Source organism: Xiphias gladius, chromosome 20 (assembly GCF_016859285.1).
Source record: "Xiphias gladius isolate SHS-SW01 ecotype Sanya breed wild chromosome 20, ASM1685928v1, whole genome shotgun sequence".
In the NCBI taxonomy this organism is placed as follows: domain Eukaryota; kingdom Metazoa; phylum Chordata; class Actinopteri; order Istiophoriformes; family Xiphiidae; genus Xiphias; species Xiphias gladius.
In genome coordinates this window covers 22,653,557-22,678,500 of record NC_053419.1, presented here as the reverse complement: position 1 = coordinate 22,678,500, position 24,944 = coordinate 22,653,557, and the positions used below count along the sequence as shown (strand labels likewise).

The 24,944-nt window shown below is 41.4% G+C and overlaps 2 protein-coding genes across 3 annotated transcripts in view; one reads left to right on the top strand and one right to left on the bottom strand.

The window, feature by feature from the left end:
• Nucleotides 1-281: 281 nt before the first annotated feature.
• LOC120806876 (B-cell CLL/lymphoma 7 protein family member A-like) lies at nt 282-7,233 on the top strand. The gene is made up of 4 exons (XM_040158395.1): nt 282-373; nt 1,433-1,582; nt 3,253-3,356; nt 5,826-7,233. The coding sequence occupies exons 1-4, from the start codon at nt 358-360 to the stop codon at nt 5,898-5,900; spliced, it is 345 nt and encodes a 114-aa protein (XP_040014329.1). The 5' UTR covers nt 282-357; the 3' UTR covers nt 5,901-7,233.
• Nucleotides 7,234-12,303: 5,070 nt separating this feature from the next.
• Nucleotides 12,304-24,944, bottom strand: part of clip1b (CAP-GLY domain containing linker protein 1b) — a 39,821-nt gene continuing 27,180 nt past the window's right edge. For both annotated transcript variants that reach the window (XM_040157105.1, XM_040157106.1), the window contains 7 exons: nt 20,182-20,227; nt 19,935-19,975; nt 18,346-18,451; nt 18,070-18,235; nt 17,932-17,984; nt 17,694-17,806; nt 12,304-15,875 (listed from right to left, as the gene is read on the bottom strand). In XM_040157105.1, the coding sequence (XP_040013039.1) occupies nt 15,641-15,875; nt 17,694-17,806; nt 17,932-17,984; nt 18,070-18,235; nt 18,346-18,451; nt 19,935-19,975; nt 20,182-20,227 (760 nt within the window). In that variant the 3' untranslated portion in view covers nt 12,304-15,640. The remainder of the gene's footprint in view (nt 15,876-17,693; nt 17,807-17,931; nt 17,985-18,069; nt 18,236-18,345; nt 18,452-19,934; nt 19,976-20,181; nt 20,228-24,944) is intronic.

The window sequence follows — 24,944 nt, the reverse complement described above, 5'->3', positions numbered from 1 at the left end:
TATACACGGCCTGCAGAGATTCACTCTTGGCAATAAAAGATAATATGTACATGTTATTGCATAGTTAGTGTGTTAAACTGTAATATTTATCATTTGTTCAGCAAGTGCTTTAGAAAAAGAAAATCTTCAGCCTTTGTTTCAAGGGCTTTTCTTATGAACACATTTTACAAGCTCGGCCATTTTTGTTTTTGTCTTCACATAACATCATTGCATGTTCATTGGATTTTAAAGGAGCTATCGTGTGTTTTGAACGTTGTACTTGTTCTCTCATCGTAGAAGAACAAGAATAAAAAGAAGGGCAAAGATGAGAAATACGGCTCAGAGGTGACGACTCCAGAGAACAGCTCCTCTCCAGGCATGATGGACATGCATGGTAGGTACTGGAAGCCTTAAAGGACAAGGCTGCTGATGTTCTATGTTTTTCTCATTGTCAGCAAATACCAGAAACCAACAATGGCTCTCACCCTCAAGCCTCATTGGTTCCTACTTAAGATCTGCAAAAATAAACCGTAAATTTAGAGTTTCATTTAAAAAAAAAAAAAGAGAAACAGCTGGGCGCTGTAGGTTTTAACAAACTTTATTCAAGCACGAGGAAACTGTGCCTTTTTTGGGGACTATTTTCAGCGGCGCATCAATTCCACATTTGGTGCTCTGGTGAGTATCTGGGGCACTGGGACGGTGTGTGTGGTACCGTGTCAGAATTAACTACGGTTTGTGTGTGTGTTCAGGGTGATGAAGGAACATGTCAGCCGGTGCAACAGTGTGACTCACTGATGTGTTTTAATAGCTTTAGTACAACAATGGAGCTCTACGGCTCGGAGGAATCAGAGACATCAGTCGTCGGATGCACAAACTAGATCAGTTCATCGCTTGTCCTGGTCTTTTCGTGGGATTTGTTGACAATAAGAAAATTATGGAATAACACCAGACCTGTTTTTTAAAACACCCAGAGCAAAAAGAATTATTCAGGGACGCCTTAAAACATCTAAACAAAGCATTTGAAAATGTCAGTGCCAGGTTTCTTTTTGCTCCATGTCCTCCACTCTGAGATTAACAGTGAACAGGGCTCATGGTTTTAATTTGCAAACCGTGTTTTGCATCTTTTTTTCTTGTATCATTTATTCTTTCCCCATATGCAGCCGGAGCCTTTCTTGTCTGAGGCACTTACAGTTGGAGACCCTTCATTCAGAAATGAAATGATCTGCCAGCTCATCTGTATCGACTGAGTTCCTGCTTGTGTGTTATTTGTACTCATCACAACTGAGGGTGTTTATGCATCTTCTATGAAAAATATGTTCTAATATCAAACTAATTCTAATGGTGGAAAGTATAGTTAAAAAAGTGTTTTGTGTCTAAGATGAACGTCGGACAGTCTCCGAATGACAAAATCTGAACTAAATGGACTCAATCTGTCTCTGTCTGTCTTTGCAAGATGACAACAGCAACCAGAGCTCGATCGCTGACTCATCCCCGGTGAAGCAGGAAAACAGTTGTAGCACCAGCCCCACCCCGGAGCCCACCGCCTTGTCTCACCGTGAGAACAGCGAGGCCAAGACTGAGCAGAGCCCGGACAGCAAGAGGGGTCAGACGCTCACACACACACACACACACACACACACACACAAACACCAGCAGTCCTTAAACGAACGGTTACCAAACATCTCCTCGCCGTCCTCCTCCCTGACCCGGTGGACAGCTAGCAGGTGGTAGTGATACTGTACGGCCGATCAGATGGATGATGAGCCACATCCTGTTTTTGTTTTTCCCCCTCTGATCTTATCTCAGCCTTGTAACGTCGGGACAAATAGCGTCACACTGAGAGAGAATTAAAAAGACTTGCTTCCCCATCATTAAATATACATACTGAAAATACATAAATGGACGCAGCTGCGGCGCAGCTGTGGCCGCGCCGTTCCCCTGGAGAATTCAACCGTCAACCTTCTTTCAGGTTACTCCGCCTCTGCCTTACTCTCACCCTCCAGCCTTTCAGACACGCACCTCATTATGTAAATGTGACGGCAACGTTACGCGTCGGTCTCACGCCGCTTTCAGATAAAAGTCACGACAACAGTCTTGCAGGTAACATTTCCGCAACACTTCCAACACGGCACAAGTCTGAACTGTAGGTAACGGCTGCAGCGGCTCAATGAACAGAAATGAAAGGAACAGCTTATTTGCCATATTGAGAAAAACCGTAACAGACTAATTACTCGCGTATCATCACTTGTGCACAAAAAAAAAAAAAAAAATCATGACACACCGCGAATTAGATGAGATTAGTCTCACTTAAGATCAGCCTGTAGTACAAAGAGGTTAAAAAAAATCCCTCTCCATCCTTACATTATAAATTGCCAACTAGAAGCAATGAGTCACAGAAAATTAACCTGACGCAAATTTGATTATTGAATAATAAGTAAAAATGCCAAAAACCAACTGGTTCCAACCTCTCAAAATTGAAGCGTCGCTGTTTTTCCCCTCGTCTTAAATGAAGCGGCGCGTCAGTTCGGGCAGAGCGCTGAAGTCGCCGTCCTGTTGGCTCGGTCGGCTCCAGCTGTTTGCAGTATGCGTCACAACGCCTGGCTTATTCACGGCGGTGGGGCCGGAAACACGCTGATGTGTTAAAGCGGCGCGGACGTTAGAACCTGACACTTACTCACCGCTCCTCTAACGAGTACCCCCCACGCCAGCGTGGTTGGCTGCTGCAGCTCAGCCTCCACCTCCACCAGCCCAACCTGAAATCCATCAGCGATGCAGCTGTCCTCCTGCGCTGGTACCGCTTCCCCTCGCATCGTGGCGCATCGTGGCTCATTGCAAAACATGGCTGTCATGTGTGAATGAACCCGTAAGGGACCTGAATGTAAAAGTCTCCTCTGTCTGAATGACAAAAAGCCATCACCTTGACAGAAAGATGAAGCCAGCAATGTCACATATCCCACGTCTGAAGAGGACTACATTTGACTTTTTCCTGTATCCACTTTGCTCGTCGATGAGTCTCTTTCCCTCTTGTTGGTGATCCCAAACTGAGCTTTGGTCGAGGACAGTAGTATTTCTCAGCAGGGCTCATCCATTTAGACGCCATCAAACTTTGCAGTTACTCTGCGCAGCAACACATTGTCATTTCAGTCTGAGAAAACAAGGTCTGCAAGCGCAACAGATCACCCACAATGTACACTGTTTTGATCTCCTCTGTATTTACTGCAAAATGAAGAAATGTGCTCCTGTTCTGATGTACTGATGCCTTTCAATCTTCAGGTAAGACCATCCCTTCATCAGAGACCTCAGATAGAGCACAAAGTGCCAAGAGAGACAGCCTGTCCTCAGGGGAGAAGGACTCTTCAGACAGTAAAGCCACTCAGGTACGAACACCTCTGCACGTCTGTCAAACTAGACTAGAAAATGATCGGTCTAGAAGTCCGTGGAGTGACGGCTGTGGGTCACATAAACAGAATACGGATCTGTTTTCACTTATCTCTGTAAATGATGCCCCAATGTTGACTTCACTGCTACACCCACAACCAGTAGTGTGAGCCGCCCCGAGGCAAACAGTAGGTGTTGAATGGATGTTTATAGACACACAGATACAGTAGGACCTTGGATACAACAGGACTGATAGCAGGGACCCGCTGTCCTTGGAGCTTGTGTGTCACTATGTATTTACTTTCATCTTGTTATTAGGTAAAGTTACATAAAGCGCTACACAAAAACCACCAGGTTGATTCTTTATTCTTTCATTGAACTCCCAATTAACCTTCACAGAGAGTTTGCTAAACTTAAAAGGCCTTTGTTTGGTCCACGTAAAATGGTAATTACTTTTAAAATACACAGTATTAAGGAAACAAGAAACGGCAGAAAAAACCAACAAGGGTTTAACAAAGGTTTGTGTGATGAAATATCATCTGTTTACACGTCCGCAAACGTCTGCCTATGCTGACTGCGTGTGTGCAGAGGCTTTCAGCTATGCAGACGCCGAGTGTGGTACAGCTGTGGTGGCGTCCACGTCTGTTGTATGGGGGCAGTCACGTTGGTGGGCAGCATAATCTAGAGGGAACGGCTCTCATCATAGAGATTTTTGTGGAAATGGCGCAGCCCGATAATTAGGCTGAATTCCCTTATTGTTTAACTTCAGTATTCAGCCTGACATTGTGTACACGTTAGTGGTTTTCTGTTTTTGGAGGGGGTTGTTATTTTTGCCCTAACCAGTCAGTAGTGACTTTTGTCTCCGTCTCGTCGGCGTCATTTTCCGTCGACACAGAAGCGGTTAGTGGCGGCACTCACCAGAAGCAGTTAACATTTGTCACGTCAAAGAAATATGCAGATTTAATACTTATTTCAGTAAGTATGCTTACATGCCCTTGTACAACTGCGCCCGTCTCATCCAAGTTTGAAAGCGTTTTTTGTGGCCATTTTTCTCGCTTTGGGCACAGGAGGATGACGTCCCCATTATTATCCAGTCTACGGAACTCTGACTCTGGCTCAGTTGCTTTCCTGACTGGGGAAAAAAAAAAAGCTGTTAATGATGCTACATTCATATAATTTGAGAATTCAAATTAACAATAAATTCGCTGTTTTAAAAGCAGGAAATTTATTTTTCTTACATGTCCGACTTTGCACTCAATAATACAGAAGTGACTGAAGAGAGAAACGAATATGGACACCTCATGTCACCCAAAGTCTGTTGTTTTCAGGTAATTAAGCCCGATTGTAATGGTTATATGGCTATATCATCAATGCACAATCGGTAACCTCCACACAACGTGTGATAGAGTGATGATGCTTCCCATTGGTCAGCTGAATGCCGTGTGACTAACTACTGAAGTTTCCCCATTGGCCGTTGCTCTTTCAAAATGACTTGGTGTAAATAGTTTCTATTGCATCATCAGAGGGGCGTTTACAGGCAGTGTTGCAACTTAGCGGCTTTGTAGCTAGATTTACCGACTTTTCAGAACCCTTTAGTGAGTTTTCTTCACAGAAGCACCCAACGACAATTCTTGCGACTTTTTGGACAAAACTTAGCTACTTTTCGTAGAAGAGAGTCGCCAGTGTTGCCCAGCGGACGCAAGGTCAGTCTTTCCCTCCGCAGGCACATTTGTGTCGCACAGCAGCTGACACAGACGTGAAATTAGCTTCTCACTTTCTCTCTGATTGATCATTTACAGGTAAATATATCTGAAATCACAACACAGCCGTTGTCTTTAACTTACGAGTCTGGTGATTTTGCCAGAAGGTGTTTCGATTATAAAATCAGGATTTTAGCAGCAGAGCAGCAGCAGCTTGGAAATGGCTCGGAAGTGACTGCTGGTTTACATGTGCTCTTAATGGGCCGCGTCACAGTCACTATTTCATGCTTGTTCCGTTGGCTGACAACAGAAACATGTAAATGAGAAGAGCTTTGTCGGGAATTCGGCTGCATTAAAATACTGTATATGTGAGCACAGAGAGTAGGAGAGAAGCAGACAAAGGGCTGGTCCAGCCACTTACTAGGTTTTGACCTGGTCTTGTTTGCGGAGTTCTTAGTCGGCACCATCACACCTTAAGCAAACACTGTCACTACTGCTGCTACAGTAGCGAGGAAGCTCGTCAGCTCATAATGAGCAAGCGTCTGTTTTAGCAAAAATTTATTCGAACTTCAATTAAATAAGGATTTTTCAGGTGGTTAATCCGTCCTTGCATTTTATGTCAATTATCCATGTCCAGGTCATGTTAATTGAATTAATTATATCTTTTTGTTGGTTTAAAAACTGAGATTGTGCAGAGTGTTTACAGGTTTGGTAAAATAAGTGTGTGTTATTCCAAATGACTACATCATTTGTCTGTTTTTGTTGTAGGACCTAGAGGTGGAGGCCCCACCCAGCAAGAAAAGCAAACTGGAGTCCTCATCTCAGGACTTTGAGGAGAGTTAAATGTTTGGGGCTGAGTCATTTCTCTCCTTCACCTTCCTCCCTCCCTCCCTCTGTACCTCCCCCATTAACTCTAGATAATTTAGGGCTAATGGACACACCAGTTCTCCTCCCACTCCTCTTTCTCCCCCCACCTCCCCTTCTCTACCCAAACTTGTCAATACCAAAGGGAGAATGGACGTCTCTCCCCACCCCCCTCCAATTTTCCACCTTTGCCCTAACACTCCTCTGCCACAGAGGGAGAATGGATATTACCTCTATTCACTGGTCCCCTCCGTGCTTCCTTCCAGTACTCCACACTTTTTCACTAATGCCAAGAGAAGCTCTGAACCCAGGCTGCAATCCCCTCTGTGACCAGGGGCAACGCTGTTAGCCCAGTCCAGCCAGCGCCAGGCCAGACCACAAACCCTGACCTGCATCTGTGACTAAAAGAGTTAACACTGGGGATCTGAGACTAGGACGAGGTTGATCCCGGACGCTGCTCTGAGACCGCTTTTTAAACGTTTCACTGCTAATGGTTTAGCTCAGGATAACTCAAGAGGCTAACCTGGTCTCAGATCAGTGGCTGGGGGGGGGACCTCCACCCTAAGACCACGTCACTTCAATCCTCCCGATTCGCCTCCTGTTAGACTAATGTTCTATATTTGTTTAGGAAATGTTTAGGGTTTTTTTCTCAGGAGGGTCAATGCACTGTTATGGTATGTCACAATCGATCACAGATAGATTTGCTGCTGTAGTGGATGTCTTTTTTCTCTATCCATGAAAAGTTCTCCATTCACTTTTTTTTTTTTTTTTTTAAGTGAGTTAGTTTGTGGTTCGTAGAGGAAGAAGACAACGACGGTACTGGTCAATCTTGGATAAGTAGTGAAGACAGGCATAGGTAGCGTAGGTCCTGAAGGTGTGCCTTGAGTTGCTACGATTAAATACATGTTTTAGGTCAAGCAGGTTTTTGAATTACAATCTTGGTGCCATGTTTGTTTTGGTTTTTTTTGCCTTATAATCATCACTAATCAGTTTTATCCAATATTTATATTCAACTACAACAGTTTGATTTTATTTAAAGGAATAGTTCAGCATATTGGGAAATGTTTGCTTCCTTGTTGAGAGTAAAACAAGACTGATACCACTTTGATGTCCGCTTGTTAAACGTAAAGCTACAGCCGGAGACAATTAGCTTAGCTTAGCATAAAGACTGGAAACGGGGAGACAGCCTAGCCTGGCTTTATCCAACTTTAAAAAAAAAAAAAATCACCCTACCAGCATCAGTAAGGCTCACTAGTCAGCACGTAAAAAATAAAAAATTAACACACAACATGCTAATTAACGTTAAATTTTTTTTTTTTATGTGATGACTTCCTGGAGGAAAACTTATGTTTTTGCATAGTGTGTTAATCAGTGAGTTTAAGAGGTGTTCATAGGCGGATTTTAGCTACCTTTTGGACAGAGCCAGGCTAGCTGTTTCCCCGTTTCCAGTCTTTATGCTAAGCTAAGCTAACAGACTCCTGCTTGATATTTACCTTACAGACGTGAGTGGTGTCAATCTTATTCAGTCAATTTCCTCAAAATGTCAAAACTATTTCTATAACATTTGGTGACTGGAATTTGAACACTACCCAGGAGTTAATTTCATTTTGTCTTCTGAACATTTGAACATCTGTAAACCTCACAAGTCAGAATTCCTGGCCACTGGTCTGTGTTTACTTCAGGTGGCACTTTGTTGTTGGTTGTTTTTTTTTTTTTTCCCCCTCCAAAGTAGAAACAGACCAGTTGCTGATACTGGTTTTTCCCGTCTGCTCCACCCCCATGACTTGCATTTACTCACTTCTCATCTCTGTACATGTTCTGTGTATCACTACTTATCTATGACCGACAAATGTCTCTGTAGCTCACGACAGAAGGGTCCAGTCTTTTGGCTCAAACATTGGTTCTAATCCTCCTTCAAGGTGCTGTCTGTTGGCTGAATCCATACATGTGTGGCATCGAGCTCTTGGTTTTGTGCAGATTTGTGCAATTTACTTGAACTTTGTAGTACGGATTCAGACCTATGACCTCTAATGTACAACCTCACACATGTAAAATGTACTTTGATTAATAAGGGTTAATATTTGCTTGTGAATATGGATTGAAATCAATTGAATCACTGCACACCAATGACTTCATGACATAAAAGGGGCTATAGAAGTACTTCATGACACAGAATTACTTGATCAGATTTCAGCAAATCAGCATTCACATGGATGGAGAGAAAAGAAATAAAAAAAACGACAACTGTCTCAGTTTAGAGGATGGATTAGCATATACCTCATTCCCAGTCCAGCAGCGCTGGAACTTAAAATGCTATTGTATTGACATTAACAGTTATAAACAGCATTATGTACACTCAGTTTAAGAAAAAAATCTCACTTATGTTGTAGCTTTCACCTGATCGAGCCGATTGCTTATAGTTTGCTCATAACTGTGCGTAAGAAAAAAAAAAAAGCTGTGAGATATAAGATCTTGTATGTTGTTTTTTCTTTTTTTTTTTTTTTTCTTGGGACCATTTTGTTTCACTTTAGATCTTGTACAGATTTATGGTTTGGTTTGACTTATTTATTCCATCAGTAGTGCTTGGTTTTTATCATGTCCAATGGTTTTGTTTTCTTAATAAAATTCACAAAACTTGGTGGCGTCGTCTTGAGCGTTTTGGTGGGAAGGAATCTGTGTTAAAAAAATCTTGTCGTAGTTTACATACAGCGGCTTCAGAAAGTATTCAGGCCCCTTCACTTTATTCACACTTCACTGTATTGGAGATTCTAATTGTAACTGGATAAATTTGCCATTTTTACCCTTCAGTCTACACTCAATAATCCATGATGACAAAGAGAAAACATGTTTTTAGAAATATTTGCTAATTTATTCAAAATCAAAAACTGAAAAATCTCATTTAGAGAAGTATTCGTGGTGGCGGTCCACATTGTGATCAGGTGCATCATGTTTGTTTTAATTATCCTTGAGATGTGTCTAGAACTTGTGTTGAATCCACCTGTGGCAAATTTAATTGATTGGACATTATCCTCAGTGCTGGACTTATTTAGGTACGTTTGTGTTCTTTAGCACATCACTTAACAGAATTTGTTTCCTTATTGCTGTTTGACAGTGGGTGACAGCCTGAGGGGTGTTTCATAAAGAAACATCACCACGCAAGCCAGACTTCTTTGAGTAAATCAGGCTTAATTTCAGGATGATTTTGTTCCCTGAAGGAGGTTTGAAGAAATTCTGACCTAGCATACCATACAAACTCCCCCCATCCAGTCCAACCAGGCCCTGGTCAGCCTAGTTTTCAGGCTTGGCTTCACCAAAAAAGTGGGTTTTAATTTACTCCAAAAGTTAGAAAGAACAAAGCAAAAGTGATGAAATACTAAATCGGGCCCTTTTTAAAAAAAAAAAAAGGTCAGCAAACCAGAACATTGACTAAACTGACCTCAACGAAGACAAAACAGACCTCATTAAGCGACACGAGGGGAACATCTATAGTGGCCGGCCAAACCTATTAAAAAGAGGAGCGGTGGACAAAAGACTGACTAGACGTAGCTACAAATTAACAGACAGACGGTTTGCTGGCAACTCAAAATTAACTAATTAACTGCAAAATACCAAAAAGAGGCTCCCTCGGTTCAGCACAGTAACTCAAAACAACAAAATGATATTAATGCAACTTAAAGACCTGAAAAAGTCATGTTGGTTTTCTAGGGTTGCCAAAGATTCCACAGGTGGTTGCTGCACACAAACTATCAAGGATAATACCTCATCACAAGAGGTCATTTGTATGATGAATGTTTAATTATTATACGTGCTGCTCTCTCTCAAATAAATGTAGTCTAGTTAAGTATAGACTACACTCTTGTCTCCAAAAAACACTTAAGATAGTGGACTGATTGCCAATTTATCTGCTTATGCTTACAGAGTAAAAGTTTCTTGTTAGTTGCCTGGGATAGCTACAGTGTTTGGGATGGTTTCTAAAGGACCTCGTGATGCCTTGCCACTGTGCACTACGTCAGTGACCTCTGCAGAGCAGACGGCAAAGCCTCCACTGAGCACTCCAGCACTTCCTCCTCCACCGCTAACATATCGGTCGCCCAGTTTTTCCTTCCACCGCCTATGTCTGTGCTCGAATTCAGCATTGTCAAAGCGCTGCCTCGCACTCTTCAGCCCTCTTCTTCGGCTTCTCAGAACCTGTTCATGGGCTCATTGAACCCCCTCCAACCATAGAAGCTGCGGTCTTTCTTGCCTCCTGATATGTGCTTGTCAGTCTGTGAAAACCTCAGACAAAGCCCTGCCTCCCCTTCCTCACTCTTATGATGGTTCGACAGAACCTACTTGCGGGTTCACTGAGCTCCTCTCACATCGAAACTTTTGCCTATGCAACCTCAAGGATTTGTCCAACGCTGGCGTCCACCACCGTTTTCTTGAGTTACTGTCCCAACAGGCACCAACTAGTCTCTTCTGGCCAAAATCTCTGAGAAGCCACCTCCTCAGTGAAAGTTTTGAAATGGCCCGCTACAACTTAATGTCCTCAACCTCCTTCAGTGCCCAACAAAATACGTCTGCACTGCACCTGGAAATCTAGTTTGACCTGTCAACCTCCCTCCCTCTTGTCAGCACGTTAAAGCCTCCCATGTGAAACGTTAAGATTTTCTGCATCCTGAAATTGAAGGATTACACTTCATGTTCCTGCTGCCCAATGAATACTATGCTTCTTAATCTTTTTGAGACTAGATTACTTCTTCTGCAGACGTTGTGGTCTGCTGATACTTGTCAGTCAGTCATTGTCCCCTTCTGCTGAGAACAACCTGTAAAAATTCCTTAAACCCTCAAACCTTCTGATGCTTTGCCACCATCAACTACCTGAGTGACCTCTGTCAGCCAGATGGTCCACAAATGTTGGTATGTTGGTCGTATAAATGTTCTTAAGATTGCGAATTACTCTGGCTCTAAAGTTTTAATGTGAGTCTAAATGGTCAAGTTTACTCAAAAGAAGATGAAGATCTTTAGTTACACAGCTTGGAACTGATAATCCTTCTCTTAGCTAACGAGGGGTGCAGATTTGGAAAGAGAGTCCTTATTAGTACATATGATGAATCACGATGAGTTATTCTGTTCTACAACAAGTGACAAAAATTGGAAATGTTTTTTTTTAAGTGAGCAATCTGTTTCAAAAGCTTGGAAAATATAGATATTGCAACAGCATTACCAAGTTTGCAGATGATGCCATGGTGATAGTGAGAACGACAACAACAAAGCCTGCAGTGAGGAGATCCAGCAGCTGGTGAAGTGGTGCCCTGAGAAAGTCCTGATCCACAACACAAAGGAGACCATGGGGGTGATCTTGGAAAAGAGGGAAAATGAAGCTGCAAACACACCCCCATTCTCGTCAGCAGACCAGACGTGGTGCAGGTTTTTTTGATGTACAAATCTTCGAGGAATTCTCCTGGACACTCAATATCTCCAAGGAGGCACTTCAGCAGCTTTGCTTCTGGAGGAGAACAGTCTCCAAGGATCATGGGTAACCTCTAATGCTACGCCTGCCAGAGCATCCTGCCTCAGGATTAAAATGATACTAAATGATGATGACAAAAGTAATTAACATAAATAATATTACTGTTTCATTGCACTGATTCATATTTACGCAATGTGTATATCAATGCACTTTATTACCTAAGTTAAGTAGCTGTTGTTTCAATCTTTACCTGTAGAGATCCCACAATATCAATTCATAATTTGGCACAGAATAATATCTAGGTTTATTTGTGGTGGCACAGACCCTAGAGTCAGATATGAAACTCTCCAGCTACCCCAGAGTAGAGGTGGTATGGGTCTTCTGAAAATGAAGGACTACTTTTGTGCTGCTCAGCTAAGACCTGACTATTGTTTGGTGCAAGCCAGAATTTGGAGCAAAGTGGAAACACATAGAAAAAGAAGTCGGCCAGTACCCAATCCAAGACGTAATTGGCAGCGAAGACCTCGTAAAAGACCTCGAAATGAGTTCAATAACAGGATATACGAGCGTATGCATCTCATCTTTATCAAAGAGATTAATCCTGGTTCAGTTTGTTGGGCTCATTCACAAAAAGCCTGGCTCTCCTCAACCACTTTTATATATTAAAAAAAAAAAAAAACAGTTCCTATGGAGCCCATGAAAAATGGAGCAGGGTTCTTTTTGCAGCCTGAACCTCTCCGGAGTAAAGGGATCTGGGGAGGGAACTATAATGAGCAGTGCAGCAGCTAATCTTAACTCTCCTGATAGAAAGTGGGTTTTAATGCTGGCTTGAGAAGTAGTAGAGCTGCTACAAGGCAAAACCCCTGGTTCCTGCTGCAGTGAACAAACACAAACACAGAAGCTTTTTTTTCTTAGTATTTCTATTGGACTGTTCAGGAGTATACAGTACATAGAAAACAGTGACAATTATACACCACATCAACATCTGTAAAATGGTCTGAACATTTGGAAACCATTTATAGATGGTGCCTGAAATTGTTACATATATAAAACCTTACACAAATAATTAGACGTATCACTTATAAAGTACACAATGCTTTCAAGTCTATACAAATGGGCTTTGTTTTTCCCCTGGAGTGGAAACCTCCTTATACAACGTCAATCTTATCAACAGAGCAGAAAAATAAAATGTAGTACACATGAAAGCTATCTTTTGTTCCATGGCACTGTGTACACATTTATCAGAAAGACACTTCTGATTAGTATTTACAAAGACTAGTGTCAACGGTTAGTCACGTCATGTATTATACACTGTTACACTGGAAGATTCAATATGATCCAAAATTGTGCTTAAGAACAAGGTAAGTCAAACGCATGTTTCTATACAGGGTTGATTTAAAGGAGTAGTTTGACATTTTGGTGACTGTGCTTATTTGCTTTCTGGTGGAGAGTCGCATGGGAAAATTTGGTATTGCTTTCATATCCGCTGGTTAGAAGAGCACTCCACTGATGTAGCGCTGTACTCCTGCGGCACTGTCGGACTCACAACGGTCAGTTTCAAACAGAAACCATCAGAACGGATGCGGCAGAACCAGGCAGTCTTTTTTATTCCACACATTCTTCTTTCTTGTCAAGACCCAGCCCTTACATTACCCACATTTATCAAATTTCACACAGCTCCTTCCTGAGCCTCGGGAGACTTCACACAACTTTTTTCAAAAGCACTCCCCCAAGACCTGTACAATTTTGTTTCTGTAATCCGTACAAAACCCAAATTTTGAAAACAATTTTACACAGATAATGTACGAGATAGAGCCAGGCTAGCCATTTCCCCTGTTTCCAGGCTTTGTGCTAAGCTAAGGTAACCTGCTGTTGCTTCATATTTCCCATACAGACGTTAAAGTGGTAGCGATTCTCTCATATAACTAGTAGAAAACCTCTCATGTAAAAGCGAATAAGCATATTTCCCAAAATGTTAAAGTTGAGCTTTAAAGAGGGCCGTATGCAATGGGGCAGTACCTAATAATCTGTACTGACCTTTAGGATAAAATAACTTTTAAACAACGTGAGAATCATAACATTAAAGCGCCGTGTGTTTCTGTTGAATCTTTAAAGTGGACAGTGCAAATCTAAGTGAGTAGAGGCTCCTATAGTTTCATGTGGGTGAGTTACTGTGACATGACGCAGATGCATCTCAAAAGCCCACTATACTACAGCAGTCCTAGTACAGACTATACACTTTTAATCAGTGCTAGCTTATTTCCCTGTAGGAACATCACTGGTTAGTGAAGGATTAGACAATAAATAACAAAATGCAACAACTTCATCATTAACTACAACAAATCCTCAGTAACTTTCAGTGGCATTACTGAAGGATATTTTACTATATGCTGACCTATGGAAAGGTAAATACACAAAAATGTTTAAAAAAAAATAAAATAATGAAAAGTTCATTTGTGACCTTGGAAACAGTAGCGGACAAAATAATCTCACCACAAGGTCCATTCAGCAGCTGTTCATGAGCTTTCAGTCGATTTGCCCACCTGTCATGGATTTGTATCATCTCAACTTTTAAGATAACAAAGACGAGAGGTCCTAAAAAGTGATAATAAAAATGGAAATTTTGAAGATCTGCAATTCCATGACAACTGTGCAAATTTCGTCTGCGGAGGAAGATTGTGTTATATATTGAAAGCTCCAGGACGCCAATTAAATGGAGCTTGTGGTGAGATTGTTTTGTCAAAACACAAAAGTGTTGTAGAGCCACTTCATACAAGAAAAGCAAGAACGTAAACAAACTGACCTTTATGTGTGAAATCTGAGGGTGCCCCTTTAGCTCAACGTCCACCTACTAGCTTTATCTGAAGCCTTCATTTGCTTCTCACGGTCTTCATCAACAGATGGCATGAACACAGGAGTAAACTGTTTTAGCGTGTCTTCAAACTCAGGACGAGACTGTGAGATTCAGTTGAAAGCTCTGGAAAAAAAAACTAGTTACAGTGGAAACTACGATTTCCAAGGTAAAGACTGAACTTAGCTCATGTTACGTCGTTATTGTTAGTTTTCCATGGGTTAACATTTAGGTCGTAGACAGAGTATTAGCGCCACTAAAAAAAGTCATAATATTGTGAGAATACAGTTGTAATATTTGAAGAATAAAGTCAAACATTAGTGAGAAAAACGTTGTAATACATCAAGTATAAAATTGTGATATTTAGAAAAAAAAATCATAATATTACAAGAATTACGTTGTAATATTTCAGGGAAAAAAAGGTAACATTTTAATGAATAATGGCTTAATATTTTGAGAATTATGTTGTAATACTATGATAATAAAAGTCAAAATATTTCAAAAATAAAGCTGCAACATTTTGAGAATAAACGTTAACTTGTAAAATATTTCAAGAAAATAGCCATAATGTTTAGAGAAAAGTTGTAATATTTCAAGAATATATTGTATATATTTCTCATAATAAAATCTTTTTTTCAAAATATTTCAATTTTTTTTCCTGAACTATTATTTTTTTTCTCTCGGCGTATTAAAATTTGTTTAAAAAACTTTTTCTCATAAAATTGCGAATCTGTTCTCCAATCCCGGTTTTCCTAAAAGTGGCCCTAATACTCCGCTGTAAGTTGATACACTGGGAGAGGGGCTTCGTAAAATATTAACCAAACATAAAACATTAGTAAAATGTTTGACGTGGCAGTGTGTCACTCTCTGATTGGTTCATAGCCATGCTGACTGAGGAATGTGATACAGAAGACGGGAATGTTAAGTCGGAGAGGAGCTTAATTTTCCCTTCGGTTTTAACTGTGCTTAACTTCGTTGAATCACTTTTTTTTTTCTTCTAATTAACAAATAAAGCCCAAAACACATTGTATGTGAAGCATCACTTGCGCCCTTTTTTACAAAACAACCTTAAATGCAAAAACAAGACGTTAAAAACAACAAGTGCAGAGAATGGATTCCTTTTGATATCAACATCGATATTGCACCAAAGCAGCATATTTGGACGAGCATTCTGCGTTACAGAGCAGTTTATCTTCAGAGAAAAGAGCTGCGGGGTAAAGGATTTAGGTCAGGACAGTGGCTACGAGTGATATGCATAAATACAGTATAAAAATACATTATGGAAAAAATCTGCAGGCATGTCGGGCTGTATTGTGGAAAATGTGCAGGGGGAGTAAAAGGTGAGAAGTGCTTAAGGGGAAGGAGAAGGAGGAAAGGAAATGGAGTTATGATGTAGGGAAAGAGTTTTCGGAGCCTCTAGAAGGTCTGGTCATCGTTGCAGGACTCTGTGGCGTGTCCGAAGGCCTCGCAGATGTCGCAGTAGGGCCTCTCGTCGGCCGGGTTGCCGTGATAGGTGGTGTGTGGTACAGAGTCGGGGCTCTGGGCCTGAGTGGGACAGTCCTCGGTGTCGTGGAGGTCAAAGCGGTCGCAGATGTCGCAGAACAGACGGGGGGTCGCCTTCTTTTCCCGCTTCGACGCACCTTCGTCAAAACTACGGGACACAGGGAAGATATATTCTTGATTTTAGAAAACTTTTTACAGCTCAGCCAGGATGAACTGAAACGTCAGTCTCAGGCTCTAAGGCTCAGAGAGAAACTGGCTAAAGAATAAACTTTTTAAAACACACCGTTACACCTGTGGGACGCTTTGGCCTCGGTAGCCCTACTTCAGGTGTGTTTTGGTCTGTGCTGGACTCAGTCTTCACACAACCCTGACGAGTTCTACATTGTTTGAAAGCTCTAAGTCGCCTGATTCAATCTGTGCAAAGCATTTCAGGATCCTCATATCACGGCAACAGCTGCTGACACAGAACTGGTTCAGACTTGTGGCTGTGGCTCCAACGTGTTTTCCCCACACAAAAGGTCCTTCTACAGGCCTTATGTTCCCCTTTTTTATGCCAAAAAAATGTGCAAGGCAAAAAAAAACTTACATTTCTACCATGTTTGTTCCTCTGTAACTTTGGTTAAGCACCTCTTAGACTCATTCTGACTTTTTGGTTGTAAAATTTAAAGACTTTCCTTTCAAAGGAGACCGGGGTTATGAGTGAAATCCAAAGGGTTGAACAACAGTGACCTTTTTATTTTGGGCACTTTGCTTTAGGGGTTGTGCGCTAAATTGGGGGTGTCTGTTAACAGGTTAAAGGGGGCGCTCCACCAACGTTACACGCGAAGTTCCGTTTACTGGTGAGGAAGAGTGCTACTGAGCCTGGGAAAACAGTTGGCTAACGTCTTCTGTGGGTCTGGAGGAGCTTTCCAAAGTTTGAAAAGATAAATCTTTTAGAGCTCAAGCCGAGTTAACAGAAAGCCCGGTTACAAGCTGGAGGTGTGGGGTCTAATGGGACAGCAGGGTCTAATGAAAAAGAAGCGAGTGAGGTGCATTATGGGAGGTGTAGGATCTAGTAATCTTGCAGCTTGACTCATACTAGAAACTAAACGCCAGGACACAGTTTTTGATCACTCTGTTTTTAATGTGTCTCCAACAAATCCAACCACTTTACGGAAGAGAGGTTCATCTTCACTTTTGTAACTTCTATTTTTTTGTGCATTAGTCTCCAATTCAGTTGCTGTTTATATTTGTACTGTTTTATTATTAGAACGTCAGTCACCTAAAACTTGCTTCTCATCTTAAAGGAACAGTTTGGCATTTTGGGTAAATACCCTCACTCACTTTCTTGCTGAGAGTCAGATGAGGAGAACAATACCAGACTCAGGTCTGTCCGCTGAATATGGAGCCACAGCCAGGAGCCAGTTAGCTTAGCTTAGCATAAAGACTGGAAACAGGGGGAAAGAGCTAGCCTGGCTCCGTCCAAAGGTAACAAAACATGCCTAAAGAGCAGCAACTCTAAACCAAACTGTAAAAAATGACAATAGACTGGCACAAAACACCCAATAAAACCCCAAACTGTCATTTTTACACTTCGGTTTTTGCGCAGATTAAACAAATGAGACGTGACACGTTAATTAGTGAGCTGTAGAGGTGTTGGTAGGTGGATTTTTAAACTAGCTGTTTCCTCGTTTACAGTTTTTATGCTAAGCTATACTAAACATCTGTGTGATATCGATCTTCTCATCTAACTCTTGGCAAAATAACGAATCAATTCCTCTGTCAAACTCCTTAAAGCTAGTTTAGTAAAGGAAGACGAGGGCTGCTCCGATATTCATTATTGAATCTACCAGCTACTTTTTTATTTTTTATTAATTGCCATTATAAATTGCCAAAAAACCAAATGTATTCAATTTACAATAATATAAAACCAGGAAAGGCAGAAACCATTGTATATTTGTATTATTTTACACCGTATATTCCTTACCCATCAGTCCCGTCGTTGCCATTGAACTCAGCCAGAACGAGCTTCTTCAGTTTGAGCTTCAGCTCCTCGTTCTTCCGCTGCAGGTCCACAATCACGCTGTTCAGGAAGTTGATCTGATGGAGACAATTGAAACACAAATCGCTTTAATGTGGGCACAGATGAGAACTGAGAACCCTGAACGTGAACTCATTTGACAGACACATCAAATGCGTTTTGGAAAGCATCCTGACGGTCGTACCTGTCCCTCGGCGAACTCCTTCTCTTCCCTCAGCCGCTCCAGAGCCGCATCACCTGCAGAAACACGCCGTCAATCAGAAAAAAAAGGTCCAAGACAAGACATTTCTCCTTGTCAGGGCAGCGTGAATGCTCTACTCACCGGACAGTGGAGCTTCCCTGTCTTCTCCCTCTGAGGCCTGCGTTCCCATGAGCCTCTGCTCTAGACTGTGAACACGGCTCTGCAGCTGAGCTTTGTCTCTCTCTAACGTTTCCACGGCCGACTGCAGGGTCTTGGCCGTGGCGTTTTCTCCTCGCAGAACCGCGATCTGCAGCGACGGAGCAAACAGATAAGTCCCCTCGCACGGCTCAGATTACATAATACAGAGGGAAACTTTCCAAGAAATGAGAAGACAGGGTGACAGTCGTGTGCGAGCACCTCATTCCTCAGAGTTTCCAGTTCCCGATCTTTGTCTGAGATTAAGGCTCCGGTGGATTTCTGGAATTTTACTTCCCCCTCCGTTTCCTGATTAGAGATGGTTTCTCTGTGGAAATATGTAGAGAATTGTACCGTATGTTGACTGCTCTCAAACTGCAACAAAGTCAAACCTGAGGACAGGGCTGTGAGGTACATCCAGATGTTTATCGGACAGAGTTCTGCCAGAACCTAGAGAGAAAGACCCCCTGTCAACTCTTTGGCCTCTGCTTTCATGGCGCTTAACTGGTGGCGATGTGTGTCGATCCTGATGTCGGTGTGTTGCTAATATTCAATCCGCTCCTTCAGCTTTGACCACTGCAGTAGCACCACGACAGACAAGACTGAGATATCAGTGTAAAATGTACAATAAAATGTATGTTGACGTGATTTGATAAATTGAAACACAAGGTTGGCTAAAATCATTAAAACACAATAATGATACTGTTTTATGTGGTGAGATTCATCATGTCAGTAGATGGTTGTTCATTAGCGCCACATTTTACCACCCATTTTTTGGCACCGCTGTGAAACATCCATCTTTTATAACTGTAAAGATGAGCCGGACTGCATTCCCGTTCCAGCATCGATACAAGTTTAATACACCAATGATGCCTGATTTTAAAAATCCATTAACCAAGTAATAAAGCAGCGACAAACCGAGGATCCAATACAAATTCACATCCAAGAATCATCAGTGGATTAATAGCCCTGTGTATTTCACCTACTGCCTCCAAAATCCATTGTAATACAACAGTGACACCCAGCTGACACCCTACAACACCTCTGTCACAGCCTCTGTTACACTGATGAAACTGGATGTGAAGCAGGTCGTTTCACCGCATCCCATCTCCTGTCTTTTTTAATGGTCACATGAGAACGCGCCCCCTCCCCCTCCGCATCTATCGTCTCCGCTTTAATTGCACAACACCCCTTCATTTCCCTCCGGCCGAAACCACAGAGCTGTCAGCCGCTCTTCACATCTCATCTCCACTTCTGTCGCCTCCATCTTGCACCGCATGCATGTCTTTGATCCGTGGCTGTCATCTTTCCTCAGCCGTCTATCACCCCCACTTTATTTAACGTTCACTCTCAACTTCTGTGGCTGCTCCGTGAAAGTGGCGAGATGTTTTAATCCTCGGACTGCTAAACTGAGGCTTGAGACGACGAAAGGATTCCAGACTTAGAAAGGGCTTAAAATATGACCAAACAACACAATGGATAGATGTAGGAACTAAAACAACATTCGGATCCGGTTGCCGATTGGGAAAATATCTGGATTTTTTTTTAAGATCTGTCACTTTCGACTCTCACTCATTTCTCCTCTTAATTTTTTATTAGCAAAGACCAATGTTGAAAATATGGAGGTAACGTTAGCAGCTTCTCATTTATAGCCAGCGCCAGATACAAAACATGAGTTTGCTGGTTAAAAGCTGGGTACAACTTAAAGTGACTGCATCAAAGTCAGAGTACACGAGAGCGAGATAAAAAGCCCGGACGTGGCTGAAATAAAAGTAACATACACGTAAAGAAGATATTTTTTAGTCTCCTACCTGGTCTTCATGTCCGGCCGTTGGCTGTTGCGATCCTCGTGCTGAGAGGTAAACACATACAAATACAGAGGCATTAAAAATAGAAGCTAAACCCGTATGAGCTTTAAGAGTTCAGTCACAGCGGGAAGTCGATCCTCACTGTGCCAAAATGCATTAATCAAATCACCGTTTCTGGTTTAACAAACCCTGATCTGTAACAGGATGAAGGGAATCGTTTACATAACATGAAATTGGGAAGGGTCGTTACCTCATCAAGATGCTGAGACTTCTGGGAGGCCGACTTCAGCTCCTCACTGAAAGAACGGAGAGGTGGCACACTTTGAGTGCTGCACTGAAAGCATTTAGGTTTGTGTGATATCTGTGTCACCAACACTGCTATATGCTTAAATCTAAATCTGGTGCCAGATGTTATCTGTGTTCACATCTGTTAAACATGCACCCAAACATCCCTTGATTTTGTACAGATACTGTACTATGATCCAAATATATTCTGTACTATGTTCTTCAATGGGAAGGTGCAACACTTAAAATGAAAAAGAGCTTATTTCACATTTGACTACGAGCAGTAAAGTGTTGTTGTATGTCAGACAAAACTCGCATTGCTCGGTGAAATGTGTGTGACTGAGAATAGGGGTCAGTGTTGAATATACAAGTCTCTCTTTTCCCAACTCTTCCAAAGCCTTTTATGGTTTCACCTAGAGCCTCAACAATCGCCAGAAAAACAATATTTTGATGATCGTTTAACCCACTGGAGTGTGTCAAGTCATCCATAAATAAACTAAATATATTTATAGTAACATAACATAACTTATTAATTATTTATCATGCATTGACAAGCATTTACAGCTTTGTCTGTAAATTATAAACTTAATTAATATTTTTAGTGGTTTACAAATTGCATACATTGACTTTTGTAATCTGTATTATTCTTTTATTTTTTAAATGTTTCTGTTGTAATTGTGTGTAAAAAAGTGAAACGATATTTTTGCAACCTTGAACTATTCTATAATAGTATTTTGAGTGATAATCATTAAAGATTTGTAAATTGTTTTTATAGGCACATTTGTAATTCTGGGTTCCTGCCAGCTTTCTACTTTGTTAATCTGACAACTGATAAATCAGCCTCAGTATGAACTAGCTTAGTTTATACTGAAAAAAAGATAATATGTATGTGGCGTGAGGACAGACGGTGCTAAACAAAGACAAAAATGAAGGCATAGAAAGCCTGGACTACAGAGGGTTCAGTCATTTTTCAAGCAAAAATGCCAGAGATTTCTTTTCAGCAGTTTCCACTTGCTTTCAGCTTTTTTTTGTTTTGTATTTTTGCAAATTGAATATATTTGGGTTTTCGACAGGCGTCAGACAAAACAGGACATTTGAAGTCCCCATCTCGGACTTAACAAAAGCAGGACGGATATTTTTCACTATTTTCTGACATTTTACAGACTAAACAGTTATTTGATTAATTGAAAAAGAAGATCATCAGCAGATCAATTGATAGGGAAACTAAGTCGCAGGTCTACTTTTACATTTCATCAAATAAAAAGATAAACATATTCCTATGTTCCTATTCCATTTGTGACTATGTTCTGGAATTTGAATATTTCTGCCATAAGACCAATTAAAATGAAATTGTATTTATTTATTTAACTTTCTTTTTTTTTTGCTTCATTGGGCAGTGCAAGAATCTGTAAACACAACAACCCAGACTACTATCACCCAATGTGGTTGATACGGTGAACAGTCCAAACAAAGTCCCATATTCACCATCTTTTATCTCTGTTTTTGGTCTCTACCAACCGCTGCTGCAAGCTGCTACAAATGCCGGCGATGAGCAGCGAGACTGAAGAAAAAAATAAAGTTGTGGGCCGGAAAACCAAAACAAAGAGCTGAAAGAGGCTAGAAAAGCTCCGTAGATCTGAGGGGAGCTGCAGAGTAAGGTGATAGTTCTCCGTAGGTTCATTACAACAATCAACCCCTTTCACAGTCGTTTGATCTATTGTTGATATAAAAATACTGATTATAGTAGCGTTATAGGCAACATTAACATTTTCTGATTTATTCCAGACAATTAATTCTTTATTAGCAATCTAAAACCAGCCAAATGTCAAAAGCAAAATCCGTTTGAACTACAAGCATCTTGAGTTTCTGTTGGTGTATCTCTTTTGCTTATGTTGACTACTAAACGCTATCATTTTAAACATCTTAAACGATTTGACGACTGTAAAACCCACAGTGGTTTATATGGCACTGAGATACAGTATGCATACATGCACAAATGAAAAACTCAATCAGGATTTTATAAAGATGATGGCTCTAATCTGTGCGTATGATTAAAATCAGACAGTAGCATAAACAGTGTCGTCTGGGAATTTATGAATATGGATTTTTTTGGGACGCTGGAACCAAGTGATTTGCTGGAGAAATTGAGTTGAGCTCCATGTGGGTCATTCTTAGGATTTGTGTCCAATGAGGAGCTCTGAAGCTAGGCGTGACTAATAGTCCAGTCTGAGCACCATCTGGGTGAAGTATTGAGCTGCCTGACGTATAATCACATTCACCATGCCACTATAGCATCCTGCACTCAAACACAACATGGAGAAGGTCGAGTTAGAGGGGGACTGCACTCTAAAAAAAATATGCCCATATTCTGTATAACAAAGACTGTACTCCACAGCGAAGGAGACAGGTGGGATTCAGCCTTTCAGTTGTGCTTGTGACGTTGTTTTAATACATAATCTAAAATTTAACACCGCGTATTACCACAGGTTTATGCTCCAGGAACAGAACTGAAATTAGAAAGAGTGTCTTCAGTCTTCATTGTCTACCTCCCCCCCATTTGCAGGGGCAGCACAAGAAATTCCCCCTTTGACATATTATGGCCTCGTTAAGTTAACTCTTAATTGTTTCTCACAGTGCAATGAAGATTACCGATATAATTTTCTTATTGTCACGAAATCTAGAGCAGCAACGATTGGTCAATTAATTGATTAGTCGATCGACAGAACATTAATCGGCAACTATTTTGTTTATCTAATGTGTTAGTCGTTTTTTAAGCCAAAATCCCAAACATTTGCTGGTTCCAGCTTCTTAACTGTGAAGACAAATCCCACGAAAAGACCAAAAGCAATAATGTGTTAATGTGTCTGTCTCTCGGTACAGTACTTTCTGACTTCCTATATCTACCAGTGGGACTCAGAACCAGGTGCATTGGCCTCTGCTGAAGGCATTAACTCTACAGCTCACAAATATATAGTTTCAATTTTAAAATGGCAAATTAATTTCACAAAAGCAGCTGCTCACTGTAGTTTTAATTAAAAACAAAAAAAAGCAAAAAACGAGAGTAAATACTGCATTTGCTGGGGACTATTTTCAGCGGCGGATTAATCCACATTTGGGGCTCTAGTGAGTACTTGGGATTTGTTGACAAGAAGAAAAATAGAAAATATCACCAGCTTTAACCTTTACATGTAAACAGCCACAAATGAGTCATGAACATAAAATATTTGCAATATAAACAACATATTCAAAGCTAATGGTTCCCTACTTCCAAAGAAGGGTATTATTGGCTTTCAGAGAAAAAACTATCAAGATTTTAAATATAGTAACACCAAAAAACACAAATACAAAGAGACAAATTCTGAGCACTGGTGCTTACGGCTGTTGTCTCAGATGCCACAAAAGCCACATTGATTCCACACAAACAGACGCACAAAGTCGCACACTTGGCTTTACACAAACACACGCACACACGCGCACACACACACAGACACACACACACACACACACACACACACACACACACACACAGACAGGGAAACACACACACACAGAGACACACACACACGCGGGCTCTAATGTCATAGTGAGAGAAGTGGCCGTGCCGGAGCCAGGCGGTCCTAGGACGAGGGACGGAGCGATTACATAACAGCAGAGCGCTGAGGAAGGACGTGCCTCAGAAAGGATGGAGGAACGCATTGTTGGGGAAAGACAGGAAGGAGGCGGGGGGGGGGGGGGTAACAAAGCCGTAGAGGTGTTTAACGTGACTCCTCCACGCACAGACATTTGATTATTATAATTATTTAGCCCCAGCATACGAAGAAGACAAAGTGCTGCTCCTCAAGGAGGATGAAGCTGGTTTTTGTTTCACTGTAACTAAGGACGTTTGTTGACATTTCCGTCTCCGTCTGCTGCTCCTCCTACAGGATGCTGCATATTGACGACCATAATTCAGCCAGTTAGATCCATCTGGAGCTCTGACGTCACATCTCGGAGCTTTGATGACTCAGGGGAGGTGTGGCAGGATGATGTAAGGACTCAAAAACACACACTTGCGCACGCACACACACACACACACACACACAACAGCTACACACACACACACAAGGTCTATAAATAGACCCTGACATCAGGCTGGAGATCCACCTCAAACACAACAAAGTACGGAAAAAACATGCTGGTAAAAGATGCATTTTTACCCTGCGTCAAAAAATGTTTCAGTCGAGCGACCAGTCACAGATCTGCTGCTAATTCACATTTTATTAATGAAAGAATTTACTTCTATGCCAAAACTGTGAAAACGACAAAAGCAGTCGATGATCTGTCTCACTTCATTATGTTCCCTCTTATCTATCAGCGCAGTCTTTAAGGACCTCGAAGGATTTTTCATGCTTTAGGTTTTTAAAAGCATGAGCCTGTGGCCCCGTCCTTTGGACCGAACCGAGACAACTCTGTCTAATTATGGTCTTTACACTACAATTTATACCAAATTTACAAGTGGGACTGTCTCTTTAGAGCGTTAGAGATGGAGCTGCCTAAAAAATACAATTGACATTTCAGTAGTTGAGCGATAAAGACATTTTTTTTTTTACATGTTTATATCGTCTCCATCTAATTAAACTGAGCCGCATTTGCACACAGTCCTTTCTTTGCGCAGAGTTACAGTAGAGCTCGAAAATGCTGGACTGGATTTTCAGTCATTATTGTAGACAAGCCCCACCCCCACCCCAA